The following is a 23,554-nucleotide window of genomic DNA, read 5'->3' as shown; positions in this document are numbered from 1 at the left end:
TCATTTTCTCATCAAAATGTTATCTGGTTATGCTGTCTGTCTCAATAGCCCCCTTCCAGTCACAGTGTACAGAGTCTCACTTGATAATGGTCCAAGGGCAGGTGTGTCAGCATTCTGATACTGACAGCTTAATCAAGTGGCAGATTTTTCACTCTACCTACCCCACCCAGGGCTATATGCTTGCTTTCATGTGCAATCTATGCAAAATCCTCCAAAAATGGCAGTAATGATTTACACACATCTACGGGAAAGCAAAACTGACGCAGGCACTTCAAGTACTAGAGGGCCCAAACTGTCCCCATTCCTGCATTGTAATGGGAATTTTACAGTCAGCTGAACACATGGAGAACTAGAAATACTAGTAGCCAACACCTACTCAGTTAGCTAAAAAATCTGAAGCCTTGCTTAATTAATTAGGATAGCTGCTGGGAATGCAGATTAAGTGCACTGAAAGAAGCGAAACCCCTGCCTTTTGTCAGTTGTTTTAGCTTTAAATGTTACCAAGGCTGAGTCACTAGAGATAACCCAGAGGAAAGAACACAGTATTCTGCATGCCAAAGGGACTCTGTTTCTAACCAGCAAAATTAATTTGGGCCTTATTAAATCTTCCCTTAAGCCAGCTAATGACAAATCAACAGTGAGAGACAGCAAGCTTGCTTATCTCTTTTAGCTCTTGGCACGCACTGAGTTGTGGAGAACTGTCACCACAGCTACCCAACCTGAAAAAGAAATGGGATTTGTGTGTCTGGTACGACACTACAGTCATGTTAACAATTGTGAATCTTCTGCCAACTCTAGATTCCAGCCTGTTTTTCACTTTGAAAACCTGTTTCTTACCCAGTTTAGCTGTTGCAGGCACACGGTTCTTGAGTGGGACAAGGCGATCTTTACAGGTTTTCTCCAGAGGTAGATCACACTTTATGTGGCGTCTGAAATTCTCCCGCAAAATAGAACGGATCACCTTCACGATGTTAGTCTTGTTCTCAGAGTCACTGCAAGTTAAGAAAACAGATAACCTCATTTTTCCCTCTGAAGTAAGACACCTGGAATAAAATCTGCCCTCCTGCTTTCTGCTGTCATTTAGAGTAGTAGTTTTTTCACTCAATTTCTTTAGTAGTGGTTTTGCAGTTAACATTGTTCTGTGTTGTTAGGCATTCTACACACTTTGTGTTTTGAGATCTTTGTTACTTGCTTAGATAAAACAGCCTGAAAGTAACTTCAGGACCCAAGGGATTACCCTCTGAGTGGTCTTTATCAGAAGGTAGTTTCTGCTAACCAACCAAGAATCTGGTAAAGTTAGTTACTTTGCCCATATCGTACTGGCATTTATCATCATATGCCTGTGCAAATTTCTGACATTGGATCACTTCACCAAGTTCACTCTAATTTCAAATTGTTATATTTTATGCAGTTAAACACTGGCATAGTGCCTGGATTTAAAGAATGAGACATGCTTCAGAAGTGCTGACGCAAAGGTCACGGGGGGTGGGAGAGGAGCTCTTATTTTTTTAAATCCATTAATGTAATTTGTCAAGTACAACCTCCATGTAAAGCTTACCTGCTGCACAGCTGAAAAATTGTTTCTGGCCTGCCTTCTAGCTCTGACTTTGTGTGAATCAGTTCCCAGATACAGCTGTTCTCTGTTCCTGTGCATGGAAGGAAGCATTATTTTTGTATTTACTTCACAAAACCATTGGTATTAGAAAGAGCAGTGTAGAGCTCCTTCCTCTAGTGACGCTTTACACAAGATACACAACTGGATAGGATCATAAAGATCAACTCAGAGAGAAAACAAAACCACAGCCTTATACTACCACAGATTGTGCAGTCAACTTTCCCACATTTGCAAAAATGCAAGAGTTAGCACACACAAAAGCATAAGGGCATCACCAAGATGTCAAAGGTAAATGCCCACCCTGTTCACAGTATCTTTTCATGGGGTATTTCTATTCTGTCACTCCTTCACATCATTTTGCACCTTCCTGAACTCATGGAAGAAGAGACGAAGTCAGCATATCAAATGGAGAGCGTTTATGAATCAACTCTGTGCCCCCTGAGGGCAGAGACAACAGTAGATATTACTTTCTCAACACCCGTTTCCAGAGGCTCCAAAAAGATGAATAGAAGAAGCAGTAACACAGAATCCCAGAAAACTCTTCATTCCAAAGTATTCAGTGCAAGGAAATTACCTGCTGTGTTACCCAGTCGGACTTGAAGAGCAGATAAAGGAATCAGCCAGCGGAACTTAAATGGATCCAAGTCACCATATGTATGTCCAGCACGAACATTAGTAGGCTGCAAAAACAAAGAAAGGATATTTCTAAGAAGCAGAAGTCAAAGAAGTATTTTTGGTTTTAGTTTTAGAAGGACCCACCTCTCAGGAGAAAGAAGTATTTTTGGTTTTAGTTTTAGAAGGACCCACCTCTCAGGAGAAAGTGCAGTTAGGCTTTTTCCTTCAGTGCCCTACATTGTAAATGTAGTTGAAATGGTGATAGACACAGCTTTGGAATTTGTACTTGTTTCAACTTCTAAAAGCATTTGTTTTTAATGAATTAAAAAAATACTTTACATATAAGTGGTGCTAGGGTACAAATTTCCCATGAAGAAACCCGACTGTAGACTAGCAGAATACATTAATCATGTAGCTACTGCTACTTTTAAAGCCCCTCCATCTGTTACAATTTGCAGGTTGCAGTACTTCACCACTGGTACTCAAGGTATACAGCTTGCTGCTTCAGTATTACAGTTTTGTAAATGGGGCCAGAGTAGGTTATATTTATAGTGCTCCCTTTCCTTTCAAAGCAATCAAGGGTCTATATACAGTGGTTCTTAACCCTCGCTGTGTTAACGCTGGCCACCGAAAATGCCATCTGAAAGACCATGATTCCTACATGGCAGTGTTTCATATTCCACCTGGCAGAACTAGCGTGTGGCTCACACAGAGGAGATGGTGCTGCTTACTAAACAACCAAAAATACTTATTGTTACATAGATACTGAGAATTTGCTTTAGCTGTACTAGCTCAAATTCCAGCCCAGTGAGACAAGGTGGCATTTTACCACAGTCACTCCCCTTCAGCACTGGTGGTGCATCTTACACTGCAGCAGGATCCTGGGTATAAATATTTACCACTTAACTGACACCAGACTTACCATTTTCTTTTTCAGTTTGTAGTTCTCCTTATACACCAGTATTACAGCCCTCTTAAAGACTACAAAAAAAAAAAAAAAAAGAAAAGAAAACTACTGTTAATTACAGGTGTAGTATTTGATGAAAATATCTTGAAGAAGCTGAATATTATAGTCAGAGGGTAAAATAAGTGTACTGATTGAGAAGCATCTGCCCTGTATTAAAGTGACAATTGACTTTTTCATTCTATACTTGTTCATGCAATAGCAACTTCAGATTTTGTGGTGAACAAGTGTGGTGAACAAGTAAGGTAAGTCTGTTCTTCCTGCAGGTCAGCGTTTTGTTCAGTTGGAAACTGTCTTCCACAGCATCTGACTGGAGTGGCTCACTCATGTTATCTACTCTCTCAGCCTCCTATGAGGCGGGGACATGTTCTCTCTAATCAATAAAGAGGGAACAGAAAAACAGGTGCATTCAAGCTGCACCTGAACTATGGGATGGCTCTCCAGATCAGTCCTGGATCCCAGATTGGATTTGAAGGCTGTATAGTTCTATCCTTTGCCCATGCATCCACATTTCCTTCCAGTGGAAGAGAAGAGAGAGGCAATGATAAGCAGCTGGGTCTCAGGCCTACAGGAGCCAGGACAAAGCCACAGCGAGCACGTTTACCCCAGAGCTTGGCATAGTTTTCCTCAGTCCCACATTTTGGGTGCATTTTCCATGCTGCCCACACAGTTTTTGAAGTGGGAATAAAACTTCCCAAGTGACAGATGAGCAGTCTAAACTAGGCATCAGTCCAGAGTCCTTTCATTCATACATGTCCTGCTGGGAACTCCCAGTTCCTGGGCTCAAGTGTCTGGCATGTGTGGATCACTGAGAAGCTCATTCAGGTGAACCTGTGGAAATGCTCCTGCTTGTTCTTCTAGAGGGAAGCATGCCCTCCCCTAATCTGTCATGCTTTTCGAGGGGAGGAGTACTTGACAGCACTGAGGAAGAGAAACTTGTCTTCTTAAATGACATTTTAAAGAAAAGTTGGTGTGTTTTTGTTTTTTTTTTAAGAAATGGATAAGTGCATACCATGCTTGACTGGAACCTTTTGATTACTCAGGTAATTATTAAATGATTAACAATATATATATATAGTATTCAGTGAAATGTTTGGTTGTATGCTCTCATTTCCACTTCCGTTTTTCAGGTTAAAATAACATGTATGGAGATTGCCAGACAACACATTTTGATGCAACAGTTGTAAAACAGAGGTGAGGCTGGATTGCCAGGAGTGGAATAAATCTCCGTTTTCCTACAAGTCTCCTGTGAAAGACTGATTTAGCATATTGTTCTAGAGAGAATATTGTCTCTTGAAAATCACTGTTTTCCATAGATTACACATAGAGCAGCTGAGGTTGGATCAAACAGTAACACCAAATAAATGAACGGAAACTTTTCATGTTAGGAAGTCTTACAGTTCTGTGTATGTTTTCAGACACAAGTCTAGCCTAGATAGCTAGATCTGAAAGAGCAGAGAGTCGTGAAGGAAGACACTTACCAAACACTGTAAGTTCAAGGTCTTTTCTTGCTTTGCCCAACGATGGAAAAGGATTCAGCCAGGAAACTGTAGAGTGCATCAGAAGTTCTCCCATGGAAAGCTCGGTCACCTGCATTGAATTATAACAATAAATAAAAATATAGACAATTAATAAAAATATAAACAATTGATACATCAATGCTGTGATCCACAGATGTGAGTAAAATGTTAAAGTGAGTACACATGGATAACACTGAGGATGTGTTTATTTACTGTATGTAACGTTACTGTAATGTATTTACTGTACTGTATGTTACTGTCTTTAGCAAGACAGATTTACACTAAGGCAGGAAAGCATGAGTAATTCCCTTTTAAAAATAGATAATAACATAAAAAGTAATAGCACCTAAGTTACGGAAGCTGCATAGAAGTTCTTGCTATTAATAACTTAGAAGAATATTAAGTTGATCTGATGACCTGTCATTTATGTATAGCCAGTTGTGAACTGCCTGATTTATTAGCTGTACGTATCTTTAATTTCTATGGAGTAATTAGTATTAATGATGCTGTCAACGGCAAAATTAATGGAGGCCTAGTTCTCCAAGGGTCTTCTTTCTTCGGTGGACCACAACGTGAAACTGAAGAATCCCTCAGGCTGTCAGGTTTGTTTCCTATAAATAATGGGAAACTACATAGCCAGTGGAGGGCAATTTGGCTTTACGAGGAAATAAAACAACTGAGCTGGCATCTTTCATATCTGATCTCCACCTTTACTGATTTGATCTGATTAGTAATCATTTAATGTAAATGGCTAAGCTGAGACCTTGCTGCCCCAGTTCAGGGAGATGTGCGCACACAGTTCATTCAACTAATTGCTTTTGCTCTGTCAGATACTCATGGATGCCTCAGCACTAGAAGTGTAGAGAATGAGAGTAACAGACATTAATGTGAATCCCCTAGAATTGCCACTTTCATTTATACGGGTGGAAAAAAAAAAGTCTTAAGAACTTAAGAAGTCTGAAGCATAAAATCTAAATGCCTTTGGGCATAGATAATCTCTGCAGCATTTGAGAGAAGGAGGATGTCTTTATTTTTTGCTGTTGAGAACTGTGTCTATGCCTGCTTGCAATTCTTGTCAGTCCAGAAGGCAGCTCTGGCAGCTGTCTGAAAATTTTTACTGTAACCTAGTGACAAAAAGAAACTTCACAGGCATATATGAAAAAGAAGTCACAATATTAAAGGAGAATGAATGATGCCCAGCACAAATAAGTTCCCAAAATTACTTCAGGAAAGATAAAGGCACCAAACAGCTAGTGGGATAACGCTTCAGGAGTGAATAAAACGTGTTCCTTCTCTTACCTCCTTCTCTGTTCCACTTTGATCTGCAACCAGTTGATCAAATACAGTGCCGTAATCTTCATAAATCTTCTGCATCTCATTGATGTGACTTGCTACTTTTTCCATTGCCTTCAGTGCTTCTGTAAGGTTTAAAAATTTCATAGACAGCTATGTAATTCAATTGTATTTTCTAAACATGACATTTTTTATTGAATTGTACTTGAAGCAGCCAAACTTTTGCAGCATTCCAAGGGTTTGTGAACAGAATTCTAGGTTTAGATCAGTGCTTCTCATAGCAACTGCAGAAAGTATGCTTTCTGATCAGAGTAAGTGAAAAATGCTTGCCTGATCTCTTAAGTACCTGAAAAAGCCTGCAATGTGTTCTAGTGATGAATATTCGTATATTTGGGGGCTCACAACAGCATGATAGTAAACACGATTAAGTTTTGCATTGTGTATAAATGGGGCCACTGGGCTCTCCAGAGTAATCTACATCCATACTAGAGTAAGTCATTTGATGAGCTTCAATGGAAACCAATTGAATTTGGCTCTCCACAAAATGGATAAAGAAATACAGTGCTAGGTTGTGCAAATTCCTCACTGATTGTTATCCTTGAAATTAAATGCTGGTAGTCAGGTTTTGTTTAAATTTTGTTTTCCAGACAAGAGTGACACTAGGTTTCATTACTTCTATGTTAATCCACAAAGGACTTGGAGAAGGGCACTTAGTTTCTCTAGTTCTACCAGCTCTTAATGGTATAGTCTTTTAGCAGCTTGGCATTTCCCCTGACCTGCAAGTGAGTCACCCCCAGCCTGGTTGTAATGGCAAAGAATCAGTACTAGAAGCTCCATTTGAAGTCAGTAACAGCCTTTTGACTTTTTGCTGACAGTATATTTGGCCTGAATCTATTTTGTTAAAATGAAAATTGATCCATAAAATAAATCTCTGGACTTTCATCTATGAGCTGCTGACAGACCTGAACTGGAATTTGCCAGGGTGAAGTCCCAAGCATCTGAGCCTAGAAAAACAATCAACCCTAATATGTATTAGGCAGACAAGTCTTTCTGAGTGGGAAAACAGCAGAGCTTTGATACAGGACACTTCTACGCAAGCAAGAGTCACAGCCAAGCCTCAAACAAATAAAATTTCCTTTTGTGACGCTGCTAAACTTTGACACATTTCAAGAACTTAATAACCACAAGATGGAGCTTTGGTCAGTGTTTCCCAGGTGCAAGAACAACACAACGATCTGATATGCTCCTGTCACAAGAATTCAGGAGAAAGACCCCAGTCCTATTTGTCATGACAAATCCTGGGCATATATACCTCTCACAGGGACTTGGACACACCAAGTGGGAATTTCTGCTAAAAGCACAAGAAGGCTACTTGCTATTTTTAATGAGAGGGAGGAAATTCTCTAGGTTTTGATGAGTTTTGTGCTGTCTACCAGAATGACTACCTGCATCTTCAGAAAAGCTTGGAAAACAAACTTATCTCATATTCAATCCAGTAGAGGAATGCAAGAAGTTACCTGTCAAATGATAGTGCTCCTCACTCTCGTTGTCGGTCAGAGACACCAGCTCTTTTAAAAGCAGAGGGTATTTCAGCACTCTCTGAACAGGCTTTATGAGATATGACTCCAGTGTAGAAGAGTGTTGCTTTGTGGGATTGCGAGCGTCCAGAAAGGCCTTAAAGGCACTATCTGTTTTGGCTAAATACAAATAAAACAGTCGGTCAGCTGAACATGGAAGTAATAGTTTGAAAGCACAGAATTGCAGTGTATAACCAGCACCAAAAGCCTCACATTTTTCAATAGGTGCTTTACACCATTCACTTCATAATCATTTCCTGCATTAAATAATATACAGAAGGGCTAAGAGAATAACTATTTCAAAGTGACATTATTCTTCAGTATCATTTTTCCACTGCACTGCAGACCTGTTCTGCATCAAATTAAAAAAAATGTGATAGCAGAGGAGGTGATTCCTCGCTTACTCTGCCATTTGTTGCAGCTTTGATTGACATCCATCCTTTAACATGCAAGCATATACAAACCAAATACAGCTGCTGCTTTTTGGAGTATGAGCTGCATCTGCAGACAGCACAAACTTGTGGCCAGATGTTTCTGTTGCTCTTCAGGCTACTGCTTAGTTGTCACAAAAGAAACCCCTTCAGTTCTATACCATGCTTTAGCAGAACTGCAGATCTCAGCTATTTCTATTGAAAGATACCCTATTAGCCCTTGCTTTGTACCAATATTCTCTGCAAGTCAAGGAGATTTGTTACAGCGCTTCACTGACATTTAAATTCATGCTAATGAATTACAGTAATGACGAAAATAAATTACCTCTCTCGAGAACTTTCTGAACTTTGATGTGGTTGGCACAGAAGCCACTGTACAGTTTAAAGTGGTCAGCATAATACAGAAAGGATCCTCCAAGGGAAAACAGCAATTTCTGAAATCAACACAATCAAAGTATTTACTTCATCACTAGAATCCAAAATAAATGGTCAGGCACATAACACAGAGGCTCAACGATGTGAATATCTACTATCTTTATTTCTATATCCTATAATATATAATACTTTATATATATATATATTACATGAATACATTACTGGTAGTAGTTCTGTGATGTTTCTGTGTTTTTCTTAGGGTGCAGAGTTCAGCCTATTTAGGCAAAGCCTGCATTTTTTCCTCAGTTCTCCCTGAGCAGATAACACCACTGTAGACATTGACTTACTGTATCTTTGAGGTGGCACAGGAACAAAAATCAACAAGACACTTAATAGGGTATGTTGTGCTGAGAAAACACATGAGCACTTGGAAGCAAGGCATAGAAGCACCAAAGCCAGAAGGGACAGCATAAAACAAACACAGGATTGCTTTCCAACTGTTTTCCTTCTTTGAGGCAGGTGGTAATTACAGGGCACCTCTCATTCTCTTGGATGAAGGGGAGGATGGGAAGATGTGGGAGGGACTGAATCACGAGGGAGATCTTTTTAGAAAAATGCTTCCCAAAGGAAAGACAAGAAGTAGTGAAGGAGGAGGAGGGGGAGGAGAAAGAGGAGGAGGAGAGCAGCCCTCTCCCCTCTTTTTAATCAATGTTTGCTCCACAAAAGGCAGCAAGTGTCAGGGAGACCTGCCAGCAGTCTCGCCCAGCTCTGTGACAGTGACAACATCTCTGGGGAACCTTCTTCCTCCAGTTATGTCAGGTACTGAGTGGTGCCACGGAGGGAGACAGCACAACAAGGGCACAGTCTACAGTCATCTACACTTCATATGCCCTCCGAGACCTCGCAACATGAGAAACTCGTGCTGCATTTAACGGGAAGAGTTTCCAGTCTGTAGCGAGTGAACTGGGCATAGCAGGGAGCACAAGGCAGGGAAGAATTCAGCACAGCAACAAAAACCTTTCTACAAAAGTGATGCACCACGTAAGCGCTGCTACTTCATAGCATACTCAGAAGTATGACTACTCTGCATCTCCCATTTTACATCCTCTGCCAAGGGAAAAAGGAAGATAAAACCATGGAAAATAGCACTTATCTTTCACTGCTGAATAGGTGTCTGTAATCCAAAGTAATGCTTCAAACATAAAAGCAACCATATGAAACAGAGTTTTAAAGCTGGATTTCCACAAACATTTCCAGGCACATTGAGAGGTATTTAATGACCAAATATTTACCCGGAACTGGGATGGTGTTTCCAGTGTATTAAAATCTGAGGAAGAAGATATTCCATCTTCAAGGGTCTCCAGAAACACCTTCTGAAAATCCAGCATTTCTGGCAGGCTGCCGAACAACGACTCCATCTGTGAAAAACATCAGGCTATGAAGTACAGCACTGCATACATCTAACTGTGGTCTTGAGAAAACAGTCCGCTAAGGAGACACGACACACAAAGAGGTCACGAAGGCCAGTAACATCTTCATTAATACCTATTGAATGGGTTTTATAAAAAAGCTGTTACAAAACCCTAAAGGTTTCTTAGCAGTTAAGTCAGAACAATTACCATTTAAAAAAAGGAGTGACGCATGCACCAAACAGAAAGGCACTGACTGGTGTAATTCCTATTGTTATGTTCTTTGTTTTCCTTTTCTCTTGTGCTCTCAGCAATGAAAAACCCAAATGCCAAGGTCTTAACCCATAAAAGAATGAAAAGAATATCTCTCGGTTATTCCCTCACCTCATCTTGGGTAAGGAAGGTTTCATTTTGAAGAGGCTCCAGGTATAGCTCAAAGAGGCAGCTTAAGTCCTGCAAGAAACAGAATTTATTCACTTTTTATGTAACAGTTTGAAATTGCTCTTTATATGACAACTGTGGGATTACAGGTAATTTTCAGGAGTAAGCTAGAGATAAAATTCCTTTTCTGTAACAAAGTCACCTGTGTGTTGTTAGCACTAAAGTGATTGCTAAATTAAAAGCAAATTGATTTCAGTGTAATGTTTGTGTTTCATCCTTAAGGCTTTACAGACTGATTATAACAAATTATGTTTTAGTATAGCATGAGGAGAAAATGTTACAGATGATGGCTTTCTAAAGAGTACAAAGGTCTGTGGATGTGAACAGCATCAATGTTTTAATCATGCATGTTAGATAAACCATATAAATAGCCACTCATTTAAACAGCAGCGCTAATATTTGTAAGGACATACAACGTTTTAAAATCCTACAGGTATTAAAGCATTCGGTTATATTGTCAGGGAGGCATAATTAGGGGCTGTTTCAGTCACTTCTTCAAAGAATTGGTGCCACTTTTGAAGACTTACTATCCCACACCAAAGCATGGCGGCAAGGTTGGGGCCCACACTGCAGGGCTCTGTGACCCTGAGAAAAGAAACGGCAGAAATTCTTATGGAGAAGGAATAACGGGCATCTCTTTGAGAACCCCATAATGAGCATTTACAACCTGCTAGGATTTTGCCTGGTACTACTGCACATTTCAGTGACCTCCATGGTCATGCCTCCTTTGTTCAAGTGATTTCTCTATCAGAAACACCAGCTGGACATACACAGGGGATCATGTTCAGTAAAGTTTCCTCAAGCTTTACGGCATATGGTTGTATTAGTGTGTGGGTAGATACTCTAAAAACAACAGCCTAAAAGTGTTTTCTCTTGTTTTCCATACACATAACTGCAGCAAGTGCAGATATCGCTAAGTATGTTTTTTGAGATCAGGTAAATGATTCCTCCTTGCTGAAGGTCAATGATATCAAGCCTATCACATTTCTTTTGGCATTCAGCCACATGAATTTTGAATTTATAAGAAGAAGAGACATATCTAACAAATTATGGGCTTATCAGTCAAAGGAGACATAAAATCTATGATGTTACAAGCAACTGGAGCTGTGTCTTCTAGCTTTGCTGATTCAAAAATAATTAAGCACTATTTTCCACAGTTACACTTTTTTTAATAATTTGTAGGAGACTGTTCTGTTCTACCAGGACTTATTTTCATTTTGAAAACTATGGAAAAATCCCCTGGAAGACTCCAGTGTTCAAGTACTGCAGATAACTACTCCCTACAAATTACCACTTTCCAATATAAATACAAATTGACTAAAATACAGCCTCTATAACAGCTTATTAAAACAACAGGAACAATTTAAGTAAGCAGACTCTGTATGTTATGACCCTTGCATCTATAAGTTATGGCCAGCCTCAAAAAGAAGGGTGTAGCTAGCCAGGCTTTCTCTTTATTTATTACCTTGACATAGGATTTCTCAGTGTCCATAAGTTCCTGGATGACTTTCCTCAATCTCTCTGCATCAGAAAGGTGGCGAGCCAGTGGTCGTGGAGGTGGATCCTGGTTATCCTTCTGTCCTTCCATACTGCTCGCTTGGACTTCTTGGAAGTTTCGGCACAACGCGCTGATCTGTTCTGCGCTCTGATAAATGAAGAGACAAGCACTGATGTTTTAGAATACAAACTGTACTATAATTATTTTTAAATTCCTCAAATTTTGCTCTTGTTCCAAATTCAGGCTCCAGAGCATGTGCTGATTTTTGTCAAATGCATATCCTGATAGCTTTGAACAGCTTGAATTTGTAACAGATCTAGATCATAACAGTAAAATTAAATAAAAACTTTCTAGCGCTTTTGCAGTGCAAAGAATTTAGAGTCTTTACATACAAGCTTGTGAGATGCAAAAGATGGGAGAGCATTCAGATATATCATGATTTGATTCTTTTGACAATAGCATCACAGTATTTTCCACCTCTCTTGCAACAATCACTACTTCAAAATAGAAGGAATTGGTAGATAAAGATCTTTTAAGCATCCAGAATAACTTGTATTTGTTGTCTGCTACCTGTATTGTGATGTGTGACTTTGTTGCTGGTTGACCTGGGGGAGCGTTAGGGAGGTTGGTGTGTGTGTGTGGTTTTTTGTTCAAAAGGCCTGGATTGTCAAAAGATGTTTATTTTGCTTTCAAAAATGAGAAATGGAAACCCAAATTTTTGAAGTTTTTTAGAAGAATGATAAATATGGGGGAAAAAACGCAATATTTCAAGACAAGTTGGAGTCGGAACAGCAACAGTTAATCTTATAAAGCAAAGATGGAGGAAAAAGAGATTTTCTGACACTATGAAATGGTTGTGTAGTTTGCTTTTGCACGACCACCACTAGTACCTGAGAGCAGCTTTTTCAGGCAATAATGCTTAGATTGAAAATCATTCCACTGTTCTCTTTCATATATAACATTTTCCTGAATATTGCTAACATTTTCCTGGAATATTGCTACCATTACCCAGTTCTACCTTAGCAACTGTTGGTATCCACCTCTTTATACTACATGAAACAATTTTTCTTAAGTGCTTCTGTCTTACGCACTCTCTCCGAGATACTGGACAGTTGCACATGCTGTGCCACTGATTATTTCCTATTTAGTGAATGCACTCAAATGAGGACTACATGAATGCTGCCTTATTTCAAGTGGAAATCTTGTTTCATTGAAGAAATCAGGGCATGAGTGCATTTCAGAACTGTCTTGATCTGTACTAATTTTGTGTGAAAGCTGTTTCAATTGGCCCTTTTTGGATCTCCTGATTCACCACTGATTAGGTGGAACTGCGAAGTTCACCAACATCCTGTGTCATCAAATGAGCAAATGCAGAAGTTATTCTGAAATGGAACTGAGCTATACTAAACCCTCTGTAAGGTGGAGGCTAAATGTACTAGCAATATTAAATCTCAGCCATTCATGTGAAAAAAACAGATACATCCCTCACACCTCTCTGTTGGAAATAAATGTTAAAATGTCAAAAACTTGCCACGTAGTCCGTATCACTCCAGAGCTTCCCAGCCTCCAGTTTTGAGCAATGCCACCACCTCTAAAAAAAAGTTGTTACTTCCATCACTAAGATGTGAAACCATCCTCCACAATCCTATCTAATGACAGCTTTCAGGACTCTGAAATTCAGATATATACTGTATTTACAGCATTTATTAGGACCTGACAAAATGAAATGTGAACTGAATGGTGTTTGTTGGAGTTACGGATACACACTGATGGAGTATGTTAAAAGAAAAAAGAAAAAAAAAATCCACTTTTGTGCTACTTAAAATATTTAGTGTTTTGGAAATAAATCATGAATTCGTTTAGCAAATGGCGGGGGGGGGATTTTAAAACAACTTCTAAATAGCTCTAAAGTACTTGAGTTTTGTTTTCGTTGTTTTTTATGTCAAAGTTCTGCGTTTGTATCTGAATGACTCAGGTTTTACGCTGTCTACAGCTCAAGGTGTGTGTGGGCAGCCTGATTTACATCAACATGATGCCCGATCAAGGGTACTAGATCAAGGACATGAGACGGCCTACTGAAAGCCAGTCATAAACATCATCATCATCATGCATAGTTTTACCAGGAGGAGTACAAAGTTCTCTATTCCTCCTCAATCACCACAGCACGAAGGGGTAGGAAAGGCAGATGCTGGAGAACATGCTACATGTCCTCCATACCCTCGGGTTTTGGGCTGGAGCTGCATCTGCCACCAAGAATCATGAAAGGCTACTCAATCAGAAGCTACACACATACGTAAGTTATTGCACATCCACTCCTACACATCGCAAGAACCATACAAGATGTAAGAATACATGTTGCCAGTGAAGCCACAAGGTGTACATTGGATTCTGGACCAAAAGCACAGTATTCAAGGGGAACTTCATAATGATGAACAAATGGAAAGGAATAAAAATAACTCTTGCTCCCTGTTTCTTTCCAAAACTCCCTACCACCTGGGTTGGGATCCCTATCCTTTTATGCAGCTCTGGATGCTGGTTTCCACCTCCCACACCAAACAATGTCCTGCTCTTTAAAACATCTTTCTAGGAGGGCTCTAACGACAACCCCTAAGAACACATCTTTTATAGCAGGTGGGTGGGCAGGAAAGGCCCAGGCTCTGCCCTGTTACTGCTTGCAAGTGGAATTTCAAAGCTACCTTGGCTTTTTGGGTGTCAAAGCAGAGTTTAGCAGTCCAGTGCCCTTGAACCAGGAAGCCTCAAGTGGAGCCCCAAGCTGACACTGCATCCTTGAGTTAAGGTGGGAATTAACCCTGAATTTGCTCTGAAAATGGCATTGCAGCACCTAACACTGGCAATTTGACTCTCAAATACGTCTGGTAAAGTCCTCAAGCACACAGTTTCTTTTATTTGCACAAGGCCACGACTGTGAGTCGTTAGTAAAAAATGTTCTATGCCAAACTTTATAGCATGCAGCCCATCAGAATAAAATTATGTTAGTTGGTGGATAGAAAAGCCCAGGTGACTGACTGTGGCCAAGGCTGCAATGCAGCTCGGTATAGAGAAGAGTCAAAGAGCATACAGTGGAAGCAACAAACCTTCCCCATAATCCATCACTTGAGCTCATGTACGCCACTTTCAGCAACAGCTGTAGGAAACTGCAAAGCAGCTTCGGCTTATCTTTGGCTCTGGACAGCAGACAGCTAAGGCTAAAGATCCAAAAACTCAGACTAGTAGTGTTAGATTTGAATGGCAAAGTTGGGAAAGAGAATGGGAGGTTATGCAAGGTTTGTAGAAAAGCAAGCACTTGCATTCCAGAATCAAGTTAAGCAGCACTTCTCCACTTTATTGGCTGCTTTCACAGATTTTCCAACAAAGCTGTGTAAACCCTTCTACCAGACTCAGCAGTCAAGGGAGGAAGCTTCTTGTCCCATAAACTCTCAGCCTCTAAAAAATGGAAAGATATGTAGAAACAGCCTTGAGAAACTTTCTTTTCATCCCTGCATGTTTATGACTCATAATTAGGTCCCACATCCTTTTGCATGGAGTATTCCTTATAAATGAGAATTGTTCACAGCAAACTTAGCAGGGAAAGTTCCAGTCCACATAATTGTCAGCTTGACCCATAGCTGTCAACCACTACAGTGGTGCTCAGCTTGTAAAATGAAGCATGCCCCATTTTCTATAATGTTCATGAGAAGAAATATTAGAGATTATTCCTTCAAAGTGAACAAAAGACACTCTTACAAGGAATGTCTTACAGATTTTCTTTGCTCCTTGCAGACAAGCATATCATCATCTGTGGCTATGCTATCCCCACCAGAATTAAAAATCTCCATAAAATTAATTGGTGAGAGTGCAGAAGACATTAATCAGCAGTGGTTAAGCATTAGCACAACAATTTCATGGCTACCCCATGACTTTCTACTGAATGATAGTGATTGAGAAAAAATGCTGCACAAGGTCAATTAGTGTTACAGTGTCTCTGCTCATTGCTGTTTATTCTACTCTCATTTATACACCTCATGTACTCTGTCAGTAGGGTTTGGTGTGGGTTTTTTTTGTTGTTGTTGGTAGTGGTGGTGTTTTGTGTGTTGTTTTTTTTTAAAGTGATGGAAAGGGAAATATTGAATAGGCTTACAAAATTCTTCAGGCTGAGGAAGATTTCTTGGGAAGGTTACAATGGAGCATGTCCTTTGACAAGTTTCCAGATTCCTGTACCCTTGTGGAGGACACTGACCACGCCAATGTGCAGATCACTAACCCTTTGAATTCTTTATCTAAAGAGGAAGCATATGCTCTGAAAGCAAGCTGCTGAAACAGATTAGTCTTCTATCCTTTAAAAATGAGCAGCTTACAGCCCAGAGCTGTCTGGTGTATATTTTTCCAGGAAGTAAGACTGGAAGCACCAGTCAGCAGAAGAAACACAATTACATGGGATTTTCAGAAAGAACAACTGGCCAGAGACATTTTTACACCCCTCATTGTGAAGAAGGAAAGCTTTTGGAGGTGTCCATCATGTTCCTTCTGTATCAGAAGACATTTCTCTCCAGAACAAAGGCAGGCCTAGCAGCCATCACGTTTTGTGTGTCTACCACTGTACAGACTTCTCTGTCACCCTCAGTCTGGCAAATACTTTGTAACCAAGTAATGCAAAAGGCTGGAAAGTCTTAGATCCCCAAGACTGCTGAAGAAAGCAGACACATGTTGGACACCAATACAGTACAGACACTCCTCTAAACTGTTTATTAAGACTGAAAAAATTCAGCACACTTTTACTGAAAAAAGCCTTGTGGGATTTTCACCATGGGTTTCTGGGCAAGGCTGCTGCTCAGCTTTGGGCAATAGAAGTTAAAATAGTAGATTCACTCATCACAACTTCTCGTTTGGTCTTTCTTTTTTTTTTCCACAACTTCAAGGCCACTTAGAAGATGAAACTGTTCCTGACCGACACTGCTGAAATTCTGGGGGTCTTTTCTGTTTAGCTGTTTTTCTTGCCTGCCTTTTATTTAGAACACTTTACAAATTGCTAAAGGGAAATAGTCAAGGAGAAATAATGTCTTTCAGTCAGAACTTCCCAGTTTCAGTGAGATTTACATTAGCAAAGTTATCCTTTGCTGGTAATGCACGAAGGTATCGCCAAACTTATGCAGAAATCAAAAGTGCAGTAAGAAGAGGGCTTGCTGCTCCCCTAACTCCTTCTTGACAGCAGAGGGCAAGGCCTGAAAGAAGGCCGAATGCAGGGCTGTGCAAGCCAACTAAGACACAATTCATCTGACTCGATGCCTAAGGTACAATAACATGAATTGTGTGGTGGGAAACCTGCGCCCTCCCTTGCCCATCATTCTCCTTGGCTACACAGAATGAACCTCGGGTGACTTTGGTGTTCAGTGGAAACGCGAGTTACACGCGTTTGTAAGCCGAGTCTGTGAGATGGGGTCTGGGCCCAAGAGCTTGCGGCAACCAGGCCCCAAAGAGCAGCAGCTCCTGCTGAGCTCGCAGATGCTGTGCTCAGCTTCTCTGGAAATCACTCACTGAAGTCATCGGATCCAAGGCATATCAAAGGTAAATGCAAACCAGAAATCATTTCCATCGCACAAGGTTAAACCCTGACCACACAAAAGGTAAAGACAAGGGAAAAGAGCATAAAAAAAAGGCAAAGAGAGAGGAACCCTGACGGCCCAAGTCACAACAAGGACGGAGACTCTCGTCAGGTAACATCAAAGCACAAAATGCAGACTTTCCCAAACCCCGACCCTGTGAAAGTATTGTCTCTCCCCTTTCCCAGGTCCTTATCCTGATGCTGCCAATCTTTAATACAGAAGGCTCGTGTATTTTTCTACCATCTGTGTAATATATTTACTGTCTTCTTGTATTTCCCAGACATTCCTTGATTGGAGTTCTTAATTTTTCCATGTTTTTTCTACAATCCCAAACTACTTGTCAAAAACCAGGGAAGTGGTTAAAACTGGTCAAAATTAATGCTGCGGACATTTCCAAATTTTGCTGAAGAATCATGTTAAAACCATCCCACCTCTTGTCAAAATCCGGATCGTCACTTAGCCCTTTCTCTGACGGGCACAAGAAATAACCATTTGCTGGAGCTCAGCAGCAAGCAGCATACACAACCAACCAACACCCCCCCCCCCTCAAAAATTCAGAAAGCCCAAACCTTTTCCAGTGCAGCACACTGATATAAACTCACCCACCAAGTGCACGTTACCAGCATCCACTCCCTGATTATCGGAGCTGCTATTCACCAAGCACAGAGACCCTGGCAGGGGCGTGCAGCCCGGTCCCCCACCCCAGCCCTCCCAGCCGCCGCTGATGAACTCACCATAGAAAACATCCTGTGCAGGGAGCCGTAAGCTGCTGCTGCCTGCTGCTGGGTTTTGCGAGCCAACGCTAAACTCTTCGCTCTGGTTTTACTCCTCCTGAAGGCGGGCATTGTGGCTCGTGAATACAAAGTTTGCCAAAGGAAAGGGCCCTTCTAAAGGAAGGCAGGGACGCTTCGGTCTCCCACGAGCACACCTTCTCTCTGTGCTCAGCCACAGCGTGCCAGCACATGCAAACACAGTGCACAAGTTTTTCCTTTTGTGCAGCAGATTAACAAAACACTGTCAACGTCCCAGTTTAAATGGGACACAAGAAACTGCCATGCCTCCCGTTATTACTACAAACACAGTGAAAACCTGCCAGATGAGAAGATTTTTTATACATTGCCTGATGTAGCAAATGCTGGACAAAGTGCAGTTATAGCAAGGGAATGTGGGTTTTATCTCCCCAGAAATGTACCTGCCTCTCTGCCTGTGAAATTTACTGCATAAACAAAACATCAGGTGCTTTGAGAAAATTAGCCAAATACCTAAAAATATCTAGAGGGTGCTGACTGCCCTGAAGGTCAGTGTGAATTATCAATGGTACTGATGCTCTGTCAAGGGTATATGCCACTAAATGGTGTGGCATACAAATTAACTTACAACGATAAAATGAGAAACAAATAGGCAGCTCTCTGCAAGATTTGTTCACATAATTGTGCTTGTCCTTTGTTTGAACTTTCTCATAGTAATTACACCAATAAAAAGAAATGTAAACTGTGCTCAGTAATAAATTCAGGCTTGAAAGTAAAAGTACCCATGTTGATATATTTACACAAAACAATCAAGTCCACAGACTATTCTAAGCACAATGCAACTTTAAATGTAACATTATAGGACATTACACCATGGAGCTGAAGAGTTACAAGACTGACAAGCAATTCATTAATAAAAGGAGAACTATACCAGTGGCATAATAAAACACAGTAACTCCCATGTTCTCTCTATTACAGCACTGCTAGGGTGCCAGGATGCTAAGATATAAGGCTTCATTCAGCACTGCCCTTGCCAACCACCTCTTTGCTCTCTCACAACCCTTTTTCTTGCATCCAGATGACACACTAAGCCTGGGCGCATATATCCTTGGTTATGAGTGTGCTACTTCACAGGTTTCAAGGATATCCACCTCTCTACAAGCAAGGGAATAACATAGCCTTCTCCTTTAATTACTGCAATTAAACTTACATCCATCTCTTTCCAAACCGTTAGCACAACTTGACAGCTCAGCATTTGCCAAACCATAAACCTCAGCAGCCGGGCAGCACACTATCAGAAGAACAAGGATGCTGGCTCCCTGAAACAACATGCTGCTGATAAAGCACACAGAACACATCAAAGGAGTAGGAACCGTTCATTTAGCTGATGTTTTTTAAGGACTGGGCTATTTTGCAGACAGATATCAGATTTACTGGGCAAGACGACTGTGCAACAGAAAACTGAAGGAATGGTCTCAAAGGAGTCAGATTTTTCAGGATACACAGCCTGGTATAAAAATCCAATTACATGGACCACCGTGTAGCATGTACATATTACTTTTCTTATCCATCATTCGTGGTTGCTTCTGCAGTAGTCCACAGATACTAGGGATCCACTGATCAAGTTCAAGAATGAAAAAAAGGAAAAAAATATATCACGAGTTTTCTGAAACCAAATGTTTACAGTACCACATATGGCACTGAAACAATCAGTGACAGATGTCAGGTCAACATTTATCAAGAGTTTATCTATACTGTCAGGAAAGGCATTGTTTCAGCTTTGTTTTTAAAATCAGCATGAGTTCTGGCAATTTCAAGCTCTGTTTTTGTAACAGATATATGTTAAAAACACAGTGCATCCACTGGGACCGGAAAAAAAAAAAAAGGCTGCCAAATTTCAGGTCCAAGCGATATCGTCAATCTTGATTTAAAAAAAAAAAAAAAAAAAAGGCAAAAAACAGGACAGGTCTTTTTAATTCCATATTAGGAAGTTATTCTTCCCCAGATTTGCTAATTAAGCCTGAGTTATTAGCTAGCCATATGCCAGCTAAAAGATGTTACCAATTAACAGATTTTTTTTAATGTGTGTTCATTCGGAAAAAAACCCACAATGTTTTAGTAATATTTCCAACTCCTATTGAGGGACTGGGATAAATCAAAAGGTAAAAAACGCAAACTAAAACAAATCAAATATCAAATGAATGAAAAAGCCTTTTCTTTAGCATTTCTTCTTCTCCAGAAACATCAAACAAACATTCAATCCCTCTTTAGGTATATGCCTCCTAAGTAAAATTTACACACAAAATAATCAATCACCTTGAAATACTTTTAAGATGACTGGAAAAACGACACAGTCTCATTGTTTGTTCCTGTGTGCTTTGAGTAACACTCTTTCCCTTTACAGACATCTGTTTTTCATCTTTCCATTTCAGCGGCACCAGGCTTGATAGTTACCATAACAGTAACCTCCTTCGCAATGCAGGCTTCCCTCTATTGTCCCGGTGCATCTAGGTGCACTTAGCTGCACAGAGTTCGTTTCCCATCCTGCTTTTGCCCTTAATCCATGAAGGTAAAAGGCTAATTTTGCTCTGTCTCTATCCACTTTGAATTAAAGGAAACAGCGGCTTGCCTCTGGGACAACTCTGAGCACTTGTGGGCTAACTTTTAACATTGCTCAGGACCACTGGTGAAGCAGAAAAATAACTGGTATACGCAACATATATTTTGTATATGTATATGTACAATACATACATAAGTGTCTTGGACTAAACAGGAGCTCTGTCATGTTAGTAGTCTCAAAGCATTGCAATCTCTAAGCTCATGCTTAATTCAGCGGGTCTCTAGATCTCTAAAGTGATCTAGAAGGACTTTGTTTTTCACTTCTTATAAATGTGGGTGGATGATTTTTCTCAGTATTTTTGTCATTCTTATTATGCTAATAACATGCTTTAAAATGTCTTTAAAACGTATTTTCAAAGCATAATTGACCAAAATGAAGACACTTGCTTTAATTCCAGTGCTTAAAAAATAGTTAATGTTCCAAATGTTTAAAATGAATTCTGATTTAATTTTTAATTTCAAGCATCTTAAATACTGTTTTTAACATTTTCACCCAAAGTGTTTTGTGCTGAATACAAAAACTTTTTTTTGAGTGCCGAATTAGAAACTATGGCAACCATTAAGACATTATCTTTGCAGTTGCATTCATCTTTCACAACATATTTCCGCAAAGTGCCTTCTGTAGAGTCAGAGAAGGCAACCCTTACCTTTTCGGGCATATTGAATCTCAGATGTTAAAAGATGCAATAATCCCACTGTAAAGACAGAGGCAGACCCCTCAACTCCACACCAACCCTTTCCCTGGTTTCAGTGGGCTTTTGCTTGGGCACTACAGGGGGATTCGGCTGTCTCAGAAGGAAATAATTAATCAGAATGTGAATGAAGGTCTAGATGTGCCCACAGTATGCTGACAAGCAGAGACAGGCACACAAGCGCTACGGACAGCAGGTAATGAAACATGAAAATCTGTTGGCAGCTCCCTGAGTATCTGACTCAACCGATCCCATAATTTCTTAATTCTCCCCCCTCTTCCTTCCTTTCAGGTATCTTTTTGTTTTTGCAGAATCTCCTGCAGGTACTGGATTTTTTCAGTTTGGGCTTTTCAGATCTACCTTTGGCTCTACAAGTTCCTGACAGAAGAAAATAGGAATCAAAGCCTAACGAAAGTGCACAAGGGTACCCAGGATGCAGTAGTTGTCTGAAATCCTGTACTGCGACTTTGTGCCCTGTGTGTGATGCATTGTGTGCGACACTGTGTGCAACTTTGAAGTGACTTTGTGTCCTGTGGATAAATGCTGGGCACATCACATACCTCAGTATGCACTAAAATCATGCTTAAATGGTTCTCCGTGGCAAGGGGGAAAACATATGTTATTGTCAGCACTGTAATGGAACAGTATCTCAGTCTTTAAAAAAAAGGCAAACAAACAAAAAACACATAAATCTACAGCTGGCAGAGAGCTTTCCCACTTCCCCAAGTCTGTCAGCATCATGACTAGGTATCTCTGCCTTCCATTTCAAAGCGAAATGCAGCCATCCTGTCCTGTACTGCAGGTGACCAAGGTTGCCTTTGGAGGCCCAGGGTGGTGGATGCTAATGAAGATTCCTGTCCTTCATCAGTCAAATCAAAAGCATCTCCAGTGACGTTGCCAACCATATTTTGTGCCAATGAACCAACATTGTTCTCACATGCTTCTCTTTTTACCTGCAGCCCCAGGTTTTTTTCCCAGAAGACCAGGAAGACAAGCTGCACTATAACTTGTCTCTCACTGGCTTCTTACATTTGCAAGCATCAACAGAGTTTCTTCACCTGACCAAAACCATCTACACAGTTTACACTGAAAACTGTCACCGTACTTTTGGGAGGGCATTTCCTTCAGTCAGAGGAAAAACAACCACCACCTCCTCTCCAAGCTCCAGCAAGGCAATGTAACAGCACAAAGCACAACACAAGTTCACGCCTCTGTCTGCATGCAAGAACTGCACAAGCTCCTTTTGCTTTTGTTTCTTGCCATTCTTGTGCCTCCCCACCAGTAAGCACATATGCAGCTCTCCATCTAGAGCTTGAGTTAGTGTCTGGTTACAGGCTCACTCTAGATATAGGACATTTCATGCTTAAAGCTTTATGTCTTCAAGGCTCCCCATTACGTTAGTCAAGACAGGCAACTTGTATTCGAATTTTAGGTTATCCATAGGATAGCTCTGCTGCATATGAAGAACTGCTTGACAAAGGCAACAAAGTGAAATCCAGGACTGGGGTTAGAAGCAAGCACTCACTGGTAAGTTTAAGCCTTCTGTAACCTAGTGCATCACTTTTGGTGCTTTCTCCAGGGAATGGAATAAAGTACTGAAACCTAAAGTTATTAGCAAAACGCTTACAGACTTCCAACAGGCCATGAGTGAAAACTCATGTCACTGATACCCTCCTGAAAAGGGTGCACGATGACAGCAGGGCTTTGGCTCGACACTGCTGGAGCCAGCCCCTCTAGTTGGGCTCACTGCAGGCTGAGCTGTCTGCAAGGGAAGTGCAATAATTAACAGAGCTCCCCACGGCCTCTGTTGTGCTTTCAGTACAGAACTGTCCCCTCCAGGCAGAAATGAATCAAGGAAAACCACTGCTGAGGAACATGCTTTTTTCCCATGTTAGCTCCCAGACTCCCTAAATGCATCTCACATCTGGAAAGAAATGACACTGGGATTGAAGAGGTGTATACACGATTTCGAGAGCACTACGTTTATCATTGTTAAATCCCTTTCCTACAAAGAACAGAAGAAGGAATGCTAATTGCGGACTACTCCCCAAGCTTTTGGATCTCGTCAACTGCTGAAGAGAAGTTCTCATGATGGAAATTAGGGAAAAATTCTTAATGTCCTATGGATGTTGAGTAGACCTTCAGGCAGACAGTTC

The 23,554-nt window shown here is 40.6% G+C and overlaps 1 protein-coding gene across 5 annotated transcripts in view; it reads right to left on the bottom strand.

The window, feature by feature from the left end:
- Window positions 1-23,554, bottom strand: part of TIAM2 (TIAM Rac1 associated GEF 2) — a 138,027-nt gene that overhangs the window by 1,269 nt on the left and 113,204 nt on the right. For 4 of the 5 annotated variants that reach the window (XM_080585238.1, XM_080585239.1, XM_080585242.1 and 1 more), the window contains 11 exons: window positions 11,706-11,885; window positions 10,184-10,252; window positions 9,683-9,808; window positions 8,341-8,449; window positions 7,525-7,704; window positions 6,014-6,132; window positions 4,676-4,784; window positions 3,153-3,211; window positions 2,190-2,295; window positions 1,559-1,646; window positions 838-992 (listed from right to left, as the gene is read on the bottom strand). In XM_080585238.1, coding sequence (XP_080441364.1) covers window positions 838-992; window positions 1,559-1,646; window positions 2,190-2,295; window positions 3,153-3,211; window positions 4,676-4,784; window positions 6,014-6,132; window positions 7,525-7,704; window positions 8,341-8,449; window positions 9,683-9,808; window positions 10,184-10,252; window positions 11,706-11,885 — 1,300 coding nt within the window. Of the gene's footprint in view, window positions 1-837; window positions 993-1,558; window positions 1,647-2,189; window positions 2,296-3,152; window positions 3,212-4,675; window positions 4,785-6,013; window positions 6,133-7,524; window positions 7,705-8,340; window positions 8,450-9,682; window positions 9,809-10,183; window positions 10,253-11,705; window positions 11,886-18,072; window positions 18,552-23,554 lie in introns of those variants that run through there. The other variant, XM_080585240.1, reaches the window with a different exon arrangement.

Source organism: Anser brachyrhynchus (genome assembly GCF_964034855.1).
Source record: "Anser brachyrhynchus genome assembly, chromosome: 3".
NCBI classification, from domain to species: domain Eukaryota; kingdom Metazoa; phylum Chordata; class Aves; order Anseriformes; family Anatidae; genus Anser; species Anser brachyrhynchus.
Note: the sequence above shows the minus strand (reverse complement) of the source record. Positions and strands in the feature narration are given on the sequence as shown.